Below are 17,226 nucleotides of genomic sequence, written 5' to 3'. Positions count from 1 at the left end.
GATTTTGTGTCCAGCAGCAGACATGGAAGATTAAATCTTAATTCTTTCACTAGTTGCTGAGTGAAAGTGAAAGTGGCTCAGTCATGTCTGACTCTTTGTGACCCCATGGACTGTATGGAATTCTCTAGGCCAGAATACTGGAGTGGGTAGCCTTTCCCTTCTCTAGGGGATCTTCCCAACCCAGGGATCAAACCCAGGTCTCCTGCATTGCAGGTGGATTCTTTACCAGTTAAGTCACAAGGGAAGCCCAGTTGCTGGGTAATCTTGAGCAACTTAAACTTTCTGTGCTTCAACTTCCACATCTATAATGTGCAAAGAAGACCTATCTCAGAAGGTCATGAGAAAGATTTAAAATTTAAACCTGATGTGAAATGTCCATGCCTGACACAAAATACATACTCAATCAAAATGTAGCAACTTCATATTTTGACTTTTCTCCCCGGCAAAGTGGAATGGATTTAAGTAAGAGAGAAAGAAATGACCTATCTATAAAGGGAGGAGTGGACCTTATCAAAACACATTTTAGCAAAGAGTGAGTGGTACGTGCTGGTGGCACTTACATGCACTCCTTCTCTGTGTCCTTGGAACTGTCCGTGCAGTAGAAGAACTTGCCCTTGAAAAGCTGAACTGCGATGACAGCAAAGATGAACATGAAGAGCTTATAGACAATGAGTATGTTGAAGACGTTTTTCAAGGAGGTGACCACACAGTCGAAGACAGCCTGAGAACAGACAAAAAGAGCCCTGGGGTGTGAGTCACTGGAATGGCCTGTGGATCTGCCTACAGCTGAATGGGACCCACACAACCAGCAACTCGTGCTCGGAGAAGGTGCCCCGGAAGATACCACCCTACTAAGAAGCGACACTCGTAGGATTCAGACCTGGCCTCTAAACTGGTCATGACTACAGGAACCTACCACTTGGGAGGGGAACACATGCTGTGAATCTGAAAGGAAACCCGAAGCAGAAGAGACCAGATGGTAGCAGGCAGTGGAGGGAGTCCTCTGTGGAATTCCATTACGTGCACTTCACTTAGTGTAAAACAGAAATGTATTGCAGAAAAGGGATCCTCGAAATCATTTAGCCCATTTTAGGCATTCAATAGGCTAAATGATTTCAAGGATCCCTTTTCTGAAATACATTAAATAGCTTATCTATAAACCTCATTTATTTGGGGCACATTCTTAGATTTGATTTGTATATTGAATATGTATCATTTTCTCTTTGCCATTCTAAATGGAGCGGGGAGTGATAATAAACTATCATCTGTGTTCATTTTAATGATATTCTGTAATAAGTTCATACATTTACCCCCAACTGCATTCCATACTTCACATAAAGGTTCTCTAGTTCAAAGCCAGCTGTGCTGGGGATAAAGATTCAACAGGTCATGTGGGAAGGGGTGAGAGCTGCCCTCTTAGAGACAGAAGGACTGAAGGACAGAACCAGAAACTTGCACTTCAGTTCAAGCCATGAAGAGCTACATGGGAATTCAGCGTATTTCAAACCATTTTGGGGTTGTTTTCTAGGTTTGTAGGTTTGGCGCACTGGCGAGTCTAGCCCCACAGTGGCGCTGCGTTTGAGCGGTTGCCTCTTCACAGTGCTGGGCGAACACTGCTGGTTTAATTAGTTCAGCACTGCAGGGGATGTGAGCGACAAGCAGCCTCATGGAATTATCAGATCCACCTACATTTCCCTCAGGTTACGGAACTGCAGAGCGAGGAGCCAGCCCTTCCTAATTAATTGGAATTAGCCAAGGTTGGGGGCGCCTTCTCCAGCCTGATGAGCAATATCATCCGCCCGTCTGAGCTCTTCTCTGGACCCCAGCATAGCTCAGAGGAGATGAGACCAGTGGACTTGGGCTGTGGCTAACGACAGTGGTTGTCAGGCCCCAGGGCTCCTGGCCATATTTTGCTGGGGGTGCGGCAGAAAGGAATGAATGTTCACGGGCGCTGAGCAAGGCCAGGCCCTGTGCTGGGCCCATCGCCATGGGAGATGCCTCATCCAGGAGGGGAGGCCGGGCACTTGAGGAGGAGAGCAGGCAGGGAGGACGCCTCCTGGGGGGCATGAGCACCTCTCCTCAGGAACCCACTGAAGTGGCAAGGGCCCTGGGCTCTGAGAGGAGCCATGTCTCAGCCAGTTAGGGGTCTTTCAAAAGAGACCCTCCTGTGATCCTAAGCCTCTGATCAACTTGGTTGTCTTACCATCCCCCCACAGAGCCAGAGGGCTGAAAGGGAAGCAGCTGGGGTGGTGGTGGTGGGGGGACTGGTGGGGAATATTAGAGGTGATGTAAACTCAATGGGACAGAGGGATGGGGAGCATGGGGGTCCCCGGTTCCCTGCCCAGTGCTGACTGGCTCTCATTCACAGGAATTCAGGGAGGAAGAACTTCTATCCCACGGGGCTTTAGCTTCTGTAACAGCAACGGATGTGTGTGGGAGAGATGGGTTCCACATGCCAGCAACATGAGGGCAGGAAAGCCTCAGGGAAGGAGCTCAGGACAGGCCAGCAGGTCAGCGGGCAGTGCGACCCAGACTGAGACCTATGCAGACACAGGTCTTGGCAATACGGAGAACTTAGCTATGGAAGCTCACTTCCTCATTTCTTCTCTGCTGGTGCCGAAAATGACTGTCCTTGGGCAAGTTATTGACCTATTCATGCCTCAAAAATATGAAGCATCAAGGTTAGAAGGTCCTTTCTTTCTCTAGAATCACGAGAAAAAAAACCATCCCAGGTTACTTTGTCCGACCAAGTACACAGACCATGACACGCAGGGCTCTTGTGGCTTCCACTCTGGTGTCTGACCCACCTTAACCACACAGGAGGCCCCAGGACAAAGCCATGCTGGTTCTTCCTATGACTTGCCACAGTGGGTAGAAAATACCTCCTAGATTTGGAGTCAAGGGGTGAAAGCCTCCTTAGAGAGTTCTTGGGACGTTGGTTATTTTCCTTTGAGACTAAGATCCTTGGTTTTTAGCAGACAAAAAGAATCCTAGTCCTCACGTGAGCAACAGGGATATTTCCAGAAATAATTCTCCAAAAGCAGGCCAATAGTGGCTAGAGAGGAAAAATGGACAAAGGGGAACTGAAGGGAAAAAACTGGAGAATGTCACCTTGAGCTTGGGCAGGCGCTTGATGGTCTTCAGCGGCCTCAGGACACGGAGAACCCTCAGGGACTTGATGGTCTTGATGTCCCGGCCTTTATTGGTTCTGCAGAGAAGCCCCGGGGAATCACAGGACAGGGAAGAATTAAAGAGATGGTCACACTACTGCACTGACAAAGCAGGGTGAAAGGGGAGAGAAGTGGGCAAGAGGCTAGAAATTGGGTCAGAGTAGACTCCATCAGGGAGACCCCCAAGAAACAAGCTCTGGGAAAACTTCCCAATCACTCCCCAGGGTGTATACACTCATAGGCATGCACACCCATGCATGCATGTACACCCACACACCCATGTATACTCATGCGGAGGGAGACACGGGGTCACCACAGAGGCACCCATGCACACATGTTAATCAACACTTCTCCCCCTCCCAACAGCCAGAGCCACACTGCTCACGACCGCACTGGCCAAATGGAAATGGATGATCCATCTAATAGGTAACAGGGCCATAACCCACTGTGGATGGGCACCGTGCCTAGCCTCGGGAGTCTTCAGCAGAAAGCTCTCTAATACAATTGGGTTGACCAGAAAGTTCATTTGGGTTTTTCCATGACATCTTAATGGAAACACCCGAACAAACTTTTTTGGCTAACCTAATATTTGTTGAATTGAATAGGGAGCCCCAGTTGAGAGCAAGTCTCATCAGAAGACTCAACCTAATCCTTTCTTTTGGTTTTAGGTTGGTCACCTCTGCACAGTTCCAGGGAGAGCAGGGTGAGGAGGGCTGGTGGGGACATGATGCCCTTGTTGTGCCAGGCTGCCTGCTCCAGAGACAGCATGTCATGCAGGCTTCCAGCCAGGACCTTGGCTCACACCCCCATTATCTCTGTGCAGCTGGCTCTTCCTGCAGTCCTTCCCATTTCAAGCCCTCTGCATCCAGCACAAACTGTGGACAGCCTACAGTTGGGGAAGGCCCAAACTGCAGCCCCCACCCACCTTTATCCTTGCCTTACAGCTAATAACCCTCCCCCTTCAGCCTCTCAAAAATGTTTGCTCCTAGTAGACAAAATACGTCTATTTTTAGGAAGGAAATGAATAAGTCAACCTGCATTTCTCTCTCCACCCCACTCATCCCCTGAGATCTTTGCATTCAAGTCAAACAAGTGCAATTTGTAAAATACACAGATGGTAGGAAATGAGACTCTAAATAGTGAGCTCAGGCTCTGGTTCTTCCCTCACACTGGCCCAGATTACCATGACACCGACAAGCAGAAGAAATGGGATCCATCTAGAACGTCGGATGGAAACTCCAAGGCTTCTGCCTGTTTTCCACCCTGTCTTCCCTGCCATACCCATCCTCCTGAACAGGAAGATCAAAGGCCATCTATTCCTTCATACAAGGCAACGTAGGAAGACATTTAATGGAATACTGACTGGCTAGAATGTATATTTTGAGACCCTCTTAAATGGTTATAATCCATGACCTATAAATCACTTTTACTCAACTGTAGATCTGAATGTAGGTAACTCAAAAGTATCACATTGATATCAATGGCCTTTTGCATCTATAGACTTTGTTTATTTTATAAACTCTTTTACTTTGTTAGGTTGGTCAATCTACCTATCTAAGAAGGCAACATATAAGCCCAAATACACATCCAAACCAGTAAGAATGGTTATTTCCCAAGAGAGCTTGGTGACTCCTAGTTTTGGTTTTCTTAGATGTCAATGAAAACACACCACTCACATAAACTCACCACTGCTTTCTCAGTGAGTCAGCTCCTTACCTCCCAATCACACATTCTTCCTCCTCCACCCCACTCCCTGTATTTTTTCACTTCAAAGAAAACTGAAGAAAAAAATATTTACCCCAAAGCATTCCTATGGAGGATCCAAGCAGAAAGCAGTTAAAAAAAAAAGGGGAGGGGATGGAGAGAAGGGAGACAGTCAGTAAACTTCAGGGAGAAAGGAGAATTTAGGGTGATGGGAAATTGGAGAAGTCCAGACCCAGGTGATCCCGCTTACAGCCTTGGCACTTGCAGAGTCCACACGCTTTGTGAAAGGAAGGGCCAGCTCACCGTGGCTCCATACCCACCTTTCTACCCTGGGAAAGCCAAGGCCCTCTGTAGGCATTAGTGACGCTGCCTCTAACTAGATGGCATTCCCCAAGTTGTACATTACTCCATGGAGCCTTGCTGAACTGAAGTTTTCTAAATGTAGGCTTTCACTTCCTCTTCCTTAGTAGTCTTTAGTCAAACTCTATTTCCAGTGAATGTATAAGATATCAGACCAGAGGAAAAATGCCTACTCTGGGCCAGAAACTATGTCTTGGGAAAGGTGTTTCAAGGCATCATGGCATATTTATGTTTATGAAGGATTTCATTTGGAGAGGGACAGGCAATATCCAGGAGAAGGCTACTGTGACATCTCTCAAAAGCACAGGAGGGCCACATCACAAATCCACCTTGAATTATAGGGGAAGGTACTATCAACATCCTGATGTCACACACAGAGATGCTTTTTGATAAATTAAATGACCACCTGTCCTTTGTGAGCTATTCACTGTGCAGCTGGAAAACAAATCACCCTGCTCTAGGGGTGGGGTTTAACAATGACACAAATAAAGATGGAGAGCATGAATATAAAACATATGAGATATGAGGACTAACTTTAATATTTATTCTTGGCCAGACTCAGTGTTAAGCACTTTTAGTGCAATTCTTTATTTGGACATCCTAATCACTTTAGCACAAAGGTATTATCGTCTCTGTTTCACAGATGAGATGCTGAGAGGTTGAGTGCCCAGCACTGGCAGGGTGAGCTGGGACTTGAACCCAAGTCTGCATGATGTTCAGAGCTCTCGCTCTGCACCACTAGCTTCTGCGCCAGCAGGTTTCAGTTCCAGGCTCTGTCAAATGGCTCACCAAATTCTAGAGCTGGAAGAGATCCCTAAAATCCTCTTAACTGCAAACAAAACTGCAGCCTGGGGAAGATGTGCCTTGCATAAGATCTCAGTGAGTGAGCCCCAGCGCCATGGGTGAACAAGCCTGCTGCTATGGAGAAGTGCCTAGAATTCAGCCTTTGCTTCTTGGTTGACAGTTTGCTCTGAAGGGTACTTTTTCTACCTTTAGTTTTTTTTTATGTAACATAAACCTATGTTACACCACCATATGCCACAAGCAAAGACTTCTAGTGATGATTTTATTCAGGGAATGGCCCCATATTGGAAAGTATATTACTTTTCACTGTAAATGTCAAATGAATGGTTGTTTGAGAATTAAACCTCAAGGCCTTATAAACCTTAAATCTCTCACGTGATAATCTCCAGATTCTCAGAAGGCAGAGGTAATGTCTTCTCCTGAGTTGTAACAGTGTCTTCTCATGCATGAGACTAGACATGTGGTAGGTCAGCCAAATATACCTCTATCCACTCATATGACAGCACTGATGGAGTCCTTAACAAACATCTGGCAGTATCCTAAGTACTGGCTACATGGTTGTGAACAAAACAAATGAGGTCCCTACCTTCTTAGAGTTCACCTAGTCTAGGAAGGAAGACAAGTCTCAAATAAACAAGCAAGCAAATGAAGGTAAAACTGCAAGCTAAATGCTGTGGGGAAAACAGAACCATTTGATTGAAAATTCTACCAAAACAACAACATGGGTCACCATCTCTTTGCTAGGCTGCATGCATCTTGAGGAAAAGCTAAAGGAGAATCTCCCATATCCCTGAAGTGAGAGAAGAGTGGGATCAATGGATGGGCAGGTGGTCCAGGCTTTCATCTTCCTCTTAGCTCAGGACTTTAACCTCAAGAACTTTAGATCCCGTAGAGTCTAAACGGGTTCATTCTCACAGATACCCATCGTATGAAGGAAGGTTCAATAATTTTTGTTCCTCTCACACACTCAGATAAAGGGCAGAATTTGCTGTCTACAATTAATACTGCCCTTAGTAAAATATCGTGCTATGGAACAGAGGGGCTCTCTGACCAGTGTGCTTGTTTGTCCCTTGTTTCGGGAAGTGGAATTCTTCGACGGTGCACTCTGATCTTAACAGCTGACTGTGACTGCCCAAGTCCTAGCTGGAGGACTATTTGTCCTATTCTGACTCCCATAAAGTGGAGCCAGGGATAGTAATTAGACACAAGCCAAAAGTAAAATGAAGATTAGTCATTGCTGTGCACATCTTTCACACAGGTCTCTCACTGCAGAGGAGCCACTGAAAAGCTATGCTCTTGAGTGGCTGTGAAAAAGCATGCTTGCGTTCTCAGTTTTGTTAAGATACACTCCAGTACAGTTTGAAAATTTTCATTGAATGAAAGGGATACTTGCTATCGAAGCCACAAAGTCAGGAAAAGTGTCAATCAATTTACACATGGGCCAGGCCAAATGGCCTCTCCCAAATCCTTGCATAGAAGAATCATTTAAGCCATTATCCAAGTCAACAAGATTGCAAGGGAAGGTTTTTATCAAACTAAGAGGACAACTTCTTCAAGTACTTCAACTGAGGCACATTGTTTTAGAAAAAAATTCATGAGCTTTTTACAGATCATCTAAATATAATCATTTGATAACACTTTGCTAGTCTTTGCTACTAGATGCATAATCAGAATTTTTTTTTACACTGCCTAGCTAATTAGTGAAATTTTCTCAGTTTTAAAAATTGACTCTAATCTGAGGATAATTTCATATGTGAGGATGTACTGGCTCCACTTTAATAGGGGCTCAGTTGGGCTCCCCATTTCCCCATTTACTATATTTCCTACTTATTTGTTAAGTTCTTGGCTGCTCTCCAGAAAATAACTGCCACGTTTCTCTTTTGTCTCATCAGTAAAAGATGAGAATTTTCCAGCTCAACTGTCAAGCTGCCCTCCAGATTTTCCATGTGTAATCACTCATCATTCACCGTAATCTTGCTTTTCAGCTTCACCGCCCTGCGCCACTGCCCCCCCCCCCCCCATACTTTCTCAAAGGACTTAAATTGATTTCTGCTAGGAACTGACTCTTCTTTCATAGGAGGGTGCTTGGGGGTGGGAGAGAAAGCCAGGACATAAGGTTCTGAAGAGCCCCTCCCTCTTTTATGTGGAATGGTCCTCTGCCCTCCCCTGAGCCCAGCAGAGAACAGTAACGGGATTTTAAGGAATCTCTTGCATTAGGGGAATGGACAGGGTACTGGAATGTAAGGGGGCCAATGGGTTATGCTGTGAGAAGTCTTGAGACTTGCTAAAGTGTCTGGACTATTATTACGTAGTCAATAATAACTCCTAACTAATATAATACAAAGTTATTTGGCACTATACTGGACACAATATATTTTACCTTACTTAATTCTTACAAGACCTAAATAGTTATTTTTAATTTCTACTTACAGATGAGCAAGTAGAAGTTCAGAGAGCAAAGGTGGGTTAATAATTAACAACACTAAGTTTATTTAACACCTGACTCTGAAACCTAGGCTTTATTTACGGTGTTACGATTTATGATGTTACAATGCCTTTTCACATAGGAACCAATGGAAGGTTTTAAACAAAGAAGGAAACAGCAAAAGAATCCAGTAGTTCATGAGCTCAAATACTGAGCAGTCTATCCTAGTATCCTTCATCAGTATAGGGCCTGTGAGGGTTCATGGGGAGAAAAAGATACAGATGAAACAGCAAGATGGACAAGGTCAGGAATGCTTTCTCCATCTGGTCCACCAGGTCTTGTCTGTTTCCAGGCAGAGACAGAGGATCCTTGGGAGGAGGAGAAATCCATACCAAGCCACCACTCTGACTTTACAGAGGTTAATGGCTTGGAACGAAGTAGAACTACTTAGAACTACCTTCTAAGAGGTAGAAGGGAGCTTAACGTAATGCAGAAAGCCCTGAACTCGAAATAAAAATTTATCAGTTGTTTATGAATTGGTTTTGCTATTATTACTCAAATGAGTCAAACTAGTCAAACCTCAGGCAATCCATTTCTCAACTGTGAAACAGGACTGTAAAGTGACAAATGAAATAAAAAGTGTGAAAGCACTTTAAAAATTCTAAAGCCCCATGGAAGTGAGGAAGAAGTTGCCCCTTCACATTGGCCACTCCTGCCTCTGGAAACAGGACTCTCTAGTACTCAATGGCAAGGCTAGGTCCTCTATGTGAGGCATCTAAATCCAGCACTTTGACCTTGTCACTGACCAGCTACTGCCATTTGGAGATTATTTTCCTTCCTGACCCATACCTCAGCATCTCTTGGGATCACCCAGGGGCTCTAAATCTTCTGGGACTCTGTCATCTTTCTTTCTTCTGTGAGCAGAGCACTAGCTCTACGCTAAGTGGTTAGTGCATAACTCTTTTCTTCTGGCATATGGACCTCAATGAGCTCCATGAGCTCCACTGATTATTGCCCTTTGCAAACTTTCTCCCTTTGCAAAACACCAGCACTGTACTCTCAATGGAAGGTATTTCTGTCTAAGCACTGGGAAGCAGCAAGAGATAGCAAAGCATCTAACTGTGTGTGTATTAGGTCGTTTCAGTCATGTCTGACTCTTGCGACCCCATGGACTGTAGCCCACCAGGCTCCTCTGTCCATGGGATTTTCCAGGCAAGATACTGGAGTGAGTTGACATGCCTTCCTCCAGGGGATCTTCCCGATCCAGGGATTGAACCCACTTCTCTGATGTCTCTTGTATTGGCAGGTGGGTTCTTTACCACTAGCGCCACCAAAGGCTTGCCTAATGATTTTGTTATTCATTCTGATGAACAGTGGCCTGATCTATCTTGCTTCTCAGTCTTCATAATTTGAACATACCCAAAGACCCCTCATCTGTAGATCTTTCTACAAAGGCACTGGTGCCAGCTAAAATCCAGCCCATACACTCCCTCAGCTGGAGACTAATTCATAATGCTAGGCTGTGCCTCTATGGGTGTGGATGAAGCAGATGGCTGGCAGGTCACATGATCTGAACTGATACTTCCCAAGTCTCATCACGAAATCTTCTGACCCAAATTACTCTAAAACCTACTTTTAAATATGGAGGGCACTGTGATGAGTTTCCACTAATCCTGAAGAAGTGGGTTCTTCCCACAGCTGTGAAGCCTCACTTTCTTGTGCTGGGTGCTCTGGGACCAGTCTGGTTAGTCAAATGTCAGTTACCACGTGGATTGGACCATTTCATTGTGCTTGGTTCTATGGCTGCAAGCTGAGATCCTATTTACAACCAACTAACTATCCAATTTGTGCTTGCTAATAAAGAGAGATATTTAGGTGTTCACACTCATTGTCTCCATATGATAAAAGTCCCTAAGCACACATTCTACAGAGGGTTCCCCAGCAGCACCAATGGCACTTGTAACAGACAATGCATTTTCCAGTGTTCATTAAAAACATGCATGCTGGGGCTTAAAGACAAGAGCAGGTAGACTGGGAACTTATCTCCTTCTTTCAGACATTTCCTCCATGTGCTACCACCATGACCCTCCTTTTTCCCTCCCCAACCCAGTACGTAAGGCTGCCAGGGTATAAAATAGAGCAGTGGGAACCCCAAGAGCCCATGGCCATTAATCATCTTCAGAGTCCCTGCTGGGGCACAAAGTCAGATAAAGTCACTCTCGAGGTGACTCCTAAGGCTTGAATCTCAAGCAACGACATCCTTCTATCTGTTCACGGCTGGAAATTTCCAATTCCAGCTCAGCTGACATCCTAAATCCACAGTTAATGGGCTACCTGACGGCTAAATTTAATTTTAATCCTTCATTCTCTTCCACAGAGCAGTGGAACTGGATGAACTGTCTGTCTCAGTGGTAAATAGGTCTTCCTGGTATGGAGTAGGACTTTCTCCACCTTTCTCCCTCCTCCAAGATTAATGTGTAGTCATAGCTTCCTATGGGAGACATCCCTTTCATGGTTAAAAGAATGAGGGCTGTCAAGAAAGAAGCCCTGAAGGCAAAGCTTGAGGTTGGAGAGGACTGCCTTAGACACAGCAGACTGCAAAGGACAGGAGGAAGGGTCAGGCAGGTGTGAGGTGAAATGCCAGTTTGGTTGTTACCAAGCTCTGCCAAGTGTGAGCAGGTATCAGCATTTCAGTTCTAAAGAGTCACTCCTTTCTCACGTGTGCACAGTCCCACCTTCACAAACACAAAACCTCAAATGCAAAACCAGAACCAGAGTGCCATTTCCAAGTCTAAAATGGTCTGTGCTTGTGTATTTCGTTGAACGGATTCAGAACAAGCTCTGCTGCTGTGGCTGGTTCTGAATGCATTCAAAAAACCTTATCCATCTGAGAGACTAGGGCAGAGGGTCAAGTGTCAGAAAGTGACATACTTCAATGAAAAGAATGTAATAAAAGCTAATGTGGGAATTCCATTCCTTCTGGCATCAAGAGGCAGATTGACTCATGTTTTACTTTCCTGGCTAAGCACTGAATAATGAAAGGCCAAGGGCGGCTGTGATCCAGAGCCTCTACGTGCCAGGAAGTCCTGACCTTACCTCATGCCCTGCTATGATGGAAAATGGTAATGGGAAGCTTTCAGCTGCTCACAAGCCTGCATGACTCTGACTGATGTACAGACCTGTATCCGGGAGGAGGTGGGAGCAGAATTCTGGTCATTTTTAAACTGTGTTGAGAAGCCATCATAAGCCTCAGACTTACTATTTAGAATCCAACCCAGGACAGCTTGCTTGGTGACTTGACTTGAGCTGGTCAAGTAACATTTTGTAGAGCAATAGCAATGACGAGGGGAAGGCGCCTGGGCTGGAGTGCAGGATCACAGCCTTCCCGTCCTCCCCTGCGGTCACTCCTGAGAGGCGGCCACGCCCACTGCCTGCCCAGGAAGCCCTTCACTGAACATGGACGACAGGAAGCCTGGGGGCCAGACAGCAGCGCCATCCCTGGGCAGGATCCCACAAGGCTCATGAAGTCAACCCACACAGGGGACACAAGACCCCCCTAGGAGGCAGCTGACTCTGGGCATGGTGTCCCGAAGTGAGGGGCCCAATGTGCAGATCCCCAGAAATGCCAAGGCTGGAACCATCTCTGCTTTCCCACCCAGCAAGATGGGAAGCAGAAGCGATGGCAACAGGGTGTGGGAAGACTGGGAAAAGCAGTTTCCGGTCTTTTGGTGGACAATAACCATCAAACAGAAAAAAAACAAAACCCCTCTTTTTCAAATAGAAAAAGATAAAAAGAGAACGGTTTCAGAGACCTAGTCATTCACCAGACTTTTCCTGAAACCACAGGGAGGAAAAGGCACAGTCAGGACATTTATAGTTGGCAAACACTCTGTCTTCACATGGCCAAGAAAGCAGGGTATCGTGAGGGCAGTGGGATGAGGGAGCCACCCTCTGCCAGAAACCCGCCCACCTCTACACAGGTTATCAGGCTTAGGGAGGGAGACCTGAGTGTTCTTATAAATGCTTTATAATGTAAAAGTGGATGGGGAAGAACAGAAAAGGTGCTATCACAGGTATCTTTCCATTCCTTTTCTTGTCCCTTGCTATGCCCACATGCAGAAAATAAACCCGTGCCCTCCTCCTCAAAAGTCAATAAAGTCCCCACATGGAATTTGTCGAGTTTACATTATAAAGAATCCCTTCACTTGATGTGCATGGCTACAGAGAAGAGAGATTCCTCTTCGGCCACTGCAGAAACAGCATATATGCTTCCAGAAAACATACATGGCAACAGGTGCAGACCTCTGCTGTAGAAGGGCTCAGCTCTCTCTGAGAATTCAGCTAGGGGCCATTCTCTCCGCTTGGTTTGGGGTGTTGCTCCTGGAACTTGGGCTGGGTTCTGAGAAGGCTCTGGCTGCCAGTGGTGGAAGGGATACCAAGTCACTACTGACTTCTCAGGAGCCATGGGAAGCTGTTACCATGGCGATCACCATCGGTTCTGCTCAATTGAGCCTTTGCAGAAGCCTTAGTATGGCGAGATTCAATTTCAAGGGGGGAGAGAGAGGGCAGGAGTAATGTTATGTGAATGGTGGACATTCCTAGGAGAAAAAATATGGGAAATGACAATGAAAGCTGTATCCAGAGGGAGGGAGGTCCTTGACAAACCTATAGAAAGACTCACATGTGGTTCCTGCTGGCCTGAGCCCCTGACCCTGCCATGCAGTGGGACACAGGACTTATTTCGATGTCAACTTACCCCAGGTTAGGCCCTCACTCTGCTGGCAGGGGAAACTCTGGCTAGCCCTACTGAAATGATGAGATAGCTGAATTCTCTGGGCCCTTAATGAGGAAGGGGAGGGAAAAGAATTAGGAAATGCGAGCACATGAGCAAGAGATGGCATTACCTGGATCCCAGCAAGCGTGACGTGGGCCAGAGGAGATGGGGAGTGTCCCATAAGCAGGAGAAAGGGGGAGAGGAGTTATGCATGGCAAGCTTAGAAGGATGCTAACAAAAGAGAGAGTGTGGATGGAGAAGGATGAGCAAGTTCCATTTACACTTTGGAGAGAAATGAAAAAAAAAATTCGAGAAGTGACATCACTAAAAGCAAGTGATGGATCAAAATACTCAATCCATCACATACGTGTGGATTCCAGAACCAGAGGAATCCTGGGGTGGTCCCCTGCACTGTACCTGGTCTGAGGACCAACAGAGAGGCTTCGGCTCCGGGGCTGTTAAGGCTTCCCCCTGCCGCCAGCACCAAAGCTACCACCGCCATGTTTCAAAGAGGCAGAGAGAAAGAACAAGACAGATGACACCCCTCCAGCCCATCATCACTGCTCTGGATCGGAGGAGAGACAGCTGCACTGTGGACACGAGGCAGGCATGCACAGAGCCTTCCTTTAACACACACCTTCTCCCCACTGGCACCAACACAGGCCAGGTGTGTGTGGATGATAACCAAGTCTTGGAAACTGGCCGGTGTTCATCTTCAACTATTTGTATCCATTATGCATCAACATATTTTGCTGCATATTCATACTTCACGACGTGATGGAGAATGGAAGCATAAGGAAGAGAATTCACATTTACTGATCACTTTGGGTTAGGCCCTGGGCTAAGTGCTTGAAACACATCATTCTGTTTCCTTGTCAGAGATGAGAAATGAAAGTTAAATGGGTTAATACCTTGCTATGTTGCTCTAGGCCATGAAGCTGGTAAGTGGAGGAGCTGGGCTTTCCTGACTCCACAGCCCACCCCCTTCCTCCCACTCTGCCCTGTGACCCCAATGAGCTCTGTTCTTCCTCAAGATGGGGTGGTCTCCTTTCTATATGCTTCTCTCTCTTTGTCCTCTATCTCTTCAGAGCAAAAACTTATTTTTACTGAGATCAAAACAAGAGAGAACAATAGGATGAATAATGTACACAAATGAATTGGTAAAATGAGACAGGAGCTTGACTTTAAAAACTGAAGGGTAAGATTTATCTCTAACAAAAATGGCAGATCTCCTTAGGACAAAGGCAGTCTTTGGTAATTTTTTCCATGAAGGAGGAGGAAGAGGAGCTGGGAGTCCCCTTAGCAGAGCCAGAGTTGCTTTTATTTGTATCTTGCTCTGACAGTCCACACAGGGACCAGATTTTGTGAAATCTCCTTGGGAACAGTTCAGTTCAGTCGAACAATCCTGTCCAATTCTTTGTGACTCCATTGACCGCAGCATGCCAGGCTTCCCTGTCCATTACCAACTCCCGGAGCTTGCTCAAACTCATGGCCATCAAGTCGGTGATGCCATCCAACCATCTCATCCTCTGTCATCCCCTTCTCCTCCTGCCTTCAATCGTTTGCTTCCTTGTGAAGGTCAGGAGTGACTCCACGTGACTCTAATGGGGTTAATACACTGGTGCACATAAGGACAAGGGACACTGGAGTTGTCCTGATGGCCAGCCCAGCTCAGGGTCACAAGTCACATTCAGCCTGGTTCTCCTTCGCAGGGTCACCCCTGGCTGGGGCAGCAATGGACACACTCTGCGCCCAGGTTCTGGGAGGTCTCAAATTCTTAGCACACCTGGGGACCTTTCATCTCTCCTACAGACAGAGAGCTCTCCAATTTCAGTCACTTGAGGAACATTCTTAACTCTTCTCCCATTTCTTTCTCTGCCAGAATGGATAGGGATGGAAGCTGACAGTGTCTGGGGAGAAGGCAGGATGGGTGATCCAAACTTGACCACTTGGACCAGGAAGGTCAAGTCTATGGAGGTGCCTTGTTCCTTCCCTTTCGCAGCTGCCATCAATGACAGCAGGTCCCACATGCCTTCCTTGTGCCGCATCACACTGTATAGCTCGTCTTGCCTAGAAGACTTGGCTTTCTCCTCTACTCAGAGAGGCTGGAGGGAATTCTACTGTCCCACTAGGAGCGGGTGAAGCCACTCTGACAGTGGAACAAGCTCCAGACAGAGCCCAGAAGGCTGTCATTCATCTTCTGGGGCCCTCTACCCACCAGCTGAAGGAAAAGGCACTGACAATACGCCTACTTCCCAGCTATACCCTGGAGGGCTAGGAGAGCCCTTTCCTGGAAACATTTTTTTTTTTCAATGTTCAAAAAAAACCATTTTTTTTCAATGATAAAAAAAAAAAATCCCCTAACGTAATGAACATAGTTAGCTACCTGAATGGTTTAAGACTGTTTTCCTAAGTATGCTACCAAGGAAGGTTGGAAAAGTCTTTCCTTCAGGAGTTTCACATATTAACATGGTTCTTATGTCCCTGGAATAGCTCTGGGGGATCCCTGCTCATGAGCAGAGAATCTCCCCATGCCCAGGATTCTGTGGTCCCCAACTCTGTTCTACCTGCCTCATTTTTCTTTCAAGTGGATCCTTTATTGACAGAATTAAGAAACGCAAGGATATACCAGTGTCCCTGGTCCCACCCTGAATCCATGGGGGAACACAGGTGAGTGCTGTCCAGGCTCATTCATCTCAACTCAAAGGGAGGAACACCAGGGCCTTTGACTTCTCCGTAGAGTCTTGCCCTGTTCTCCGTTCACCAGACCTACTCATTCGGGGCAGGTTAGCTGAAGCTGTAAGGCTCTCGGGAGCTCTGTCAAGGGGCAACTGGGAAGCAGACTCCCAGGGCAGTATTCGCTGGCACCACTGAATGAACTGACCCTGGAGAAGCCCTCAGATCAGCCAGTCTCAGGAAAGAAGGAGGGAAGGAAAATGGATGAGAAAAAGAGTTACTTACGCCAGAGCAAAGGCCACCAATGCACCAACCACCACCACGAAGTCCAGGATATTCCACAGGTCTCGGAAGTAGGAGCCGTCCTGCAGAATCAAGCCCTGGTCTATCATCTGCAGGAGAAGGATGGGAACAGCCACCGATGAGCCCCAAGGTGCTGGTCATATGGGTCCTGAGCTCTGGGCTCCACAGGGCAGTGTCTCCATTGTCATTACCTCTAACCCAACCCCACATGAGGATCCGAAGAGCAGGAGGACAAGCCCCATGGGCTCTCCCCACTGAACTGTGAGGCCCGAGGCCCTTTTCAGAGCCACCAGGGCACCCACTCCTTGGCTCCCAGCACCCCGCCACAGCCCTCCCTTTCATTAGTGGCTCAGAGCACCAGGCATTACCGCATATGCACAGATGGGAACAATCCCAGATGGGTGAGGCTGGGAACAAGATAGAAATGCAGGGTGTGAGGGTGGCGGGGAACAGACTGGAGGGCAGTGAGTACGGCTGGGACTACACAAGGCCAGGAAGATTCATCCCTACCTAAGCCTTGGCTGGGACACTGGCTCAAACCAGGAAGTGTGATGGGGAAGTGAGAACAGTCCCCACGCCTGCGGGACACCCACTGCCTGCCTGGGAGGGACCTGACTCCTCCCCGGGCCATGACCACAGGTCTGCGCCAGTCTAAGGAGACCCACGTGGTCACGTCCTGCCACGACAGACCTCGCCAGGATCTGAGGCCGGAGGAGGGGTCAGCAGAGGCCTTACTGAGGTTCTGTCACTGGCCAGGAGGTGACAGCCCTGGGGAAGGGCACTGTACTAGCGGCGCAGACGGGTGACCCCTGCAGCCCCGGAGTCCAGGTGTGCTCTAGCGGCTCTTACCTTTATAACCATCTCAAAGGTGAACACGCCAGTGAACACATAGTCAAAATACCTCAGCACCTGCAGGACACATAGAGAAGACCATCAGGCTACATACACTCCCCAAACACAGGCTCTCCTACATGCCCACCCCAAGGCCCGCTCATTTCAACCTCAGAACA

The 17,226-nt window shown here is 47.1% G+C and overlaps 1 protein-coding gene across 3 annotated transcripts in view; it reads right to left on the bottom strand.

Moving 5' to 3' along the window:
- The window catches only part of CACNA1E (calcium voltage-gated channel subunit alpha1 E), a 326,283-nt gene that overhangs the window by 48,324 nt on the left and 260,733 nt on the right, over positions 1 to 17,226 (bottom strand). For all 3 annotated transcript variants that reach the window (XM_061161261.1, XM_061161262.1, XM_061161263.1), the window contains 5 exons: positions 17,066 to 17,125; positions 16,199 to 16,305; positions 4,969 to 4,980; positions 3,112 to 3,208; positions 561 to 721 (listed from right to left, as the gene is read on the bottom strand). In XM_061161261.1, the coding sequence (XP_061017244.1) occupies positions 561 to 721; positions 3,112 to 3,208; positions 4,969 to 4,980; positions 16,199 to 16,305; positions 17,066 to 17,125 (437 nt within the window). The remainder of the gene's footprint in view (positions 1 to 560; positions 722 to 3,111; positions 3,209 to 4,968; positions 4,981 to 16,198; positions 16,306 to 17,065; positions 17,126 to 17,226) is intronic.

Source organism: Dama dama, chromosome 14 (genome assembly GCF_033118175.1).
Source record: "Dama dama isolate Ldn47 chromosome 14, ASM3311817v1, whole genome shotgun sequence".
In the NCBI taxonomy this organism is placed as follows: domain Eukaryota; kingdom Metazoa; phylum Chordata; class Mammalia; order Artiodactyla; family Cervidae; genus Dama; species Dama dama.
Note: the sequence above shows the minus strand (reverse complement) of the source record. Positions and strands in the feature narration are given on the sequence as shown.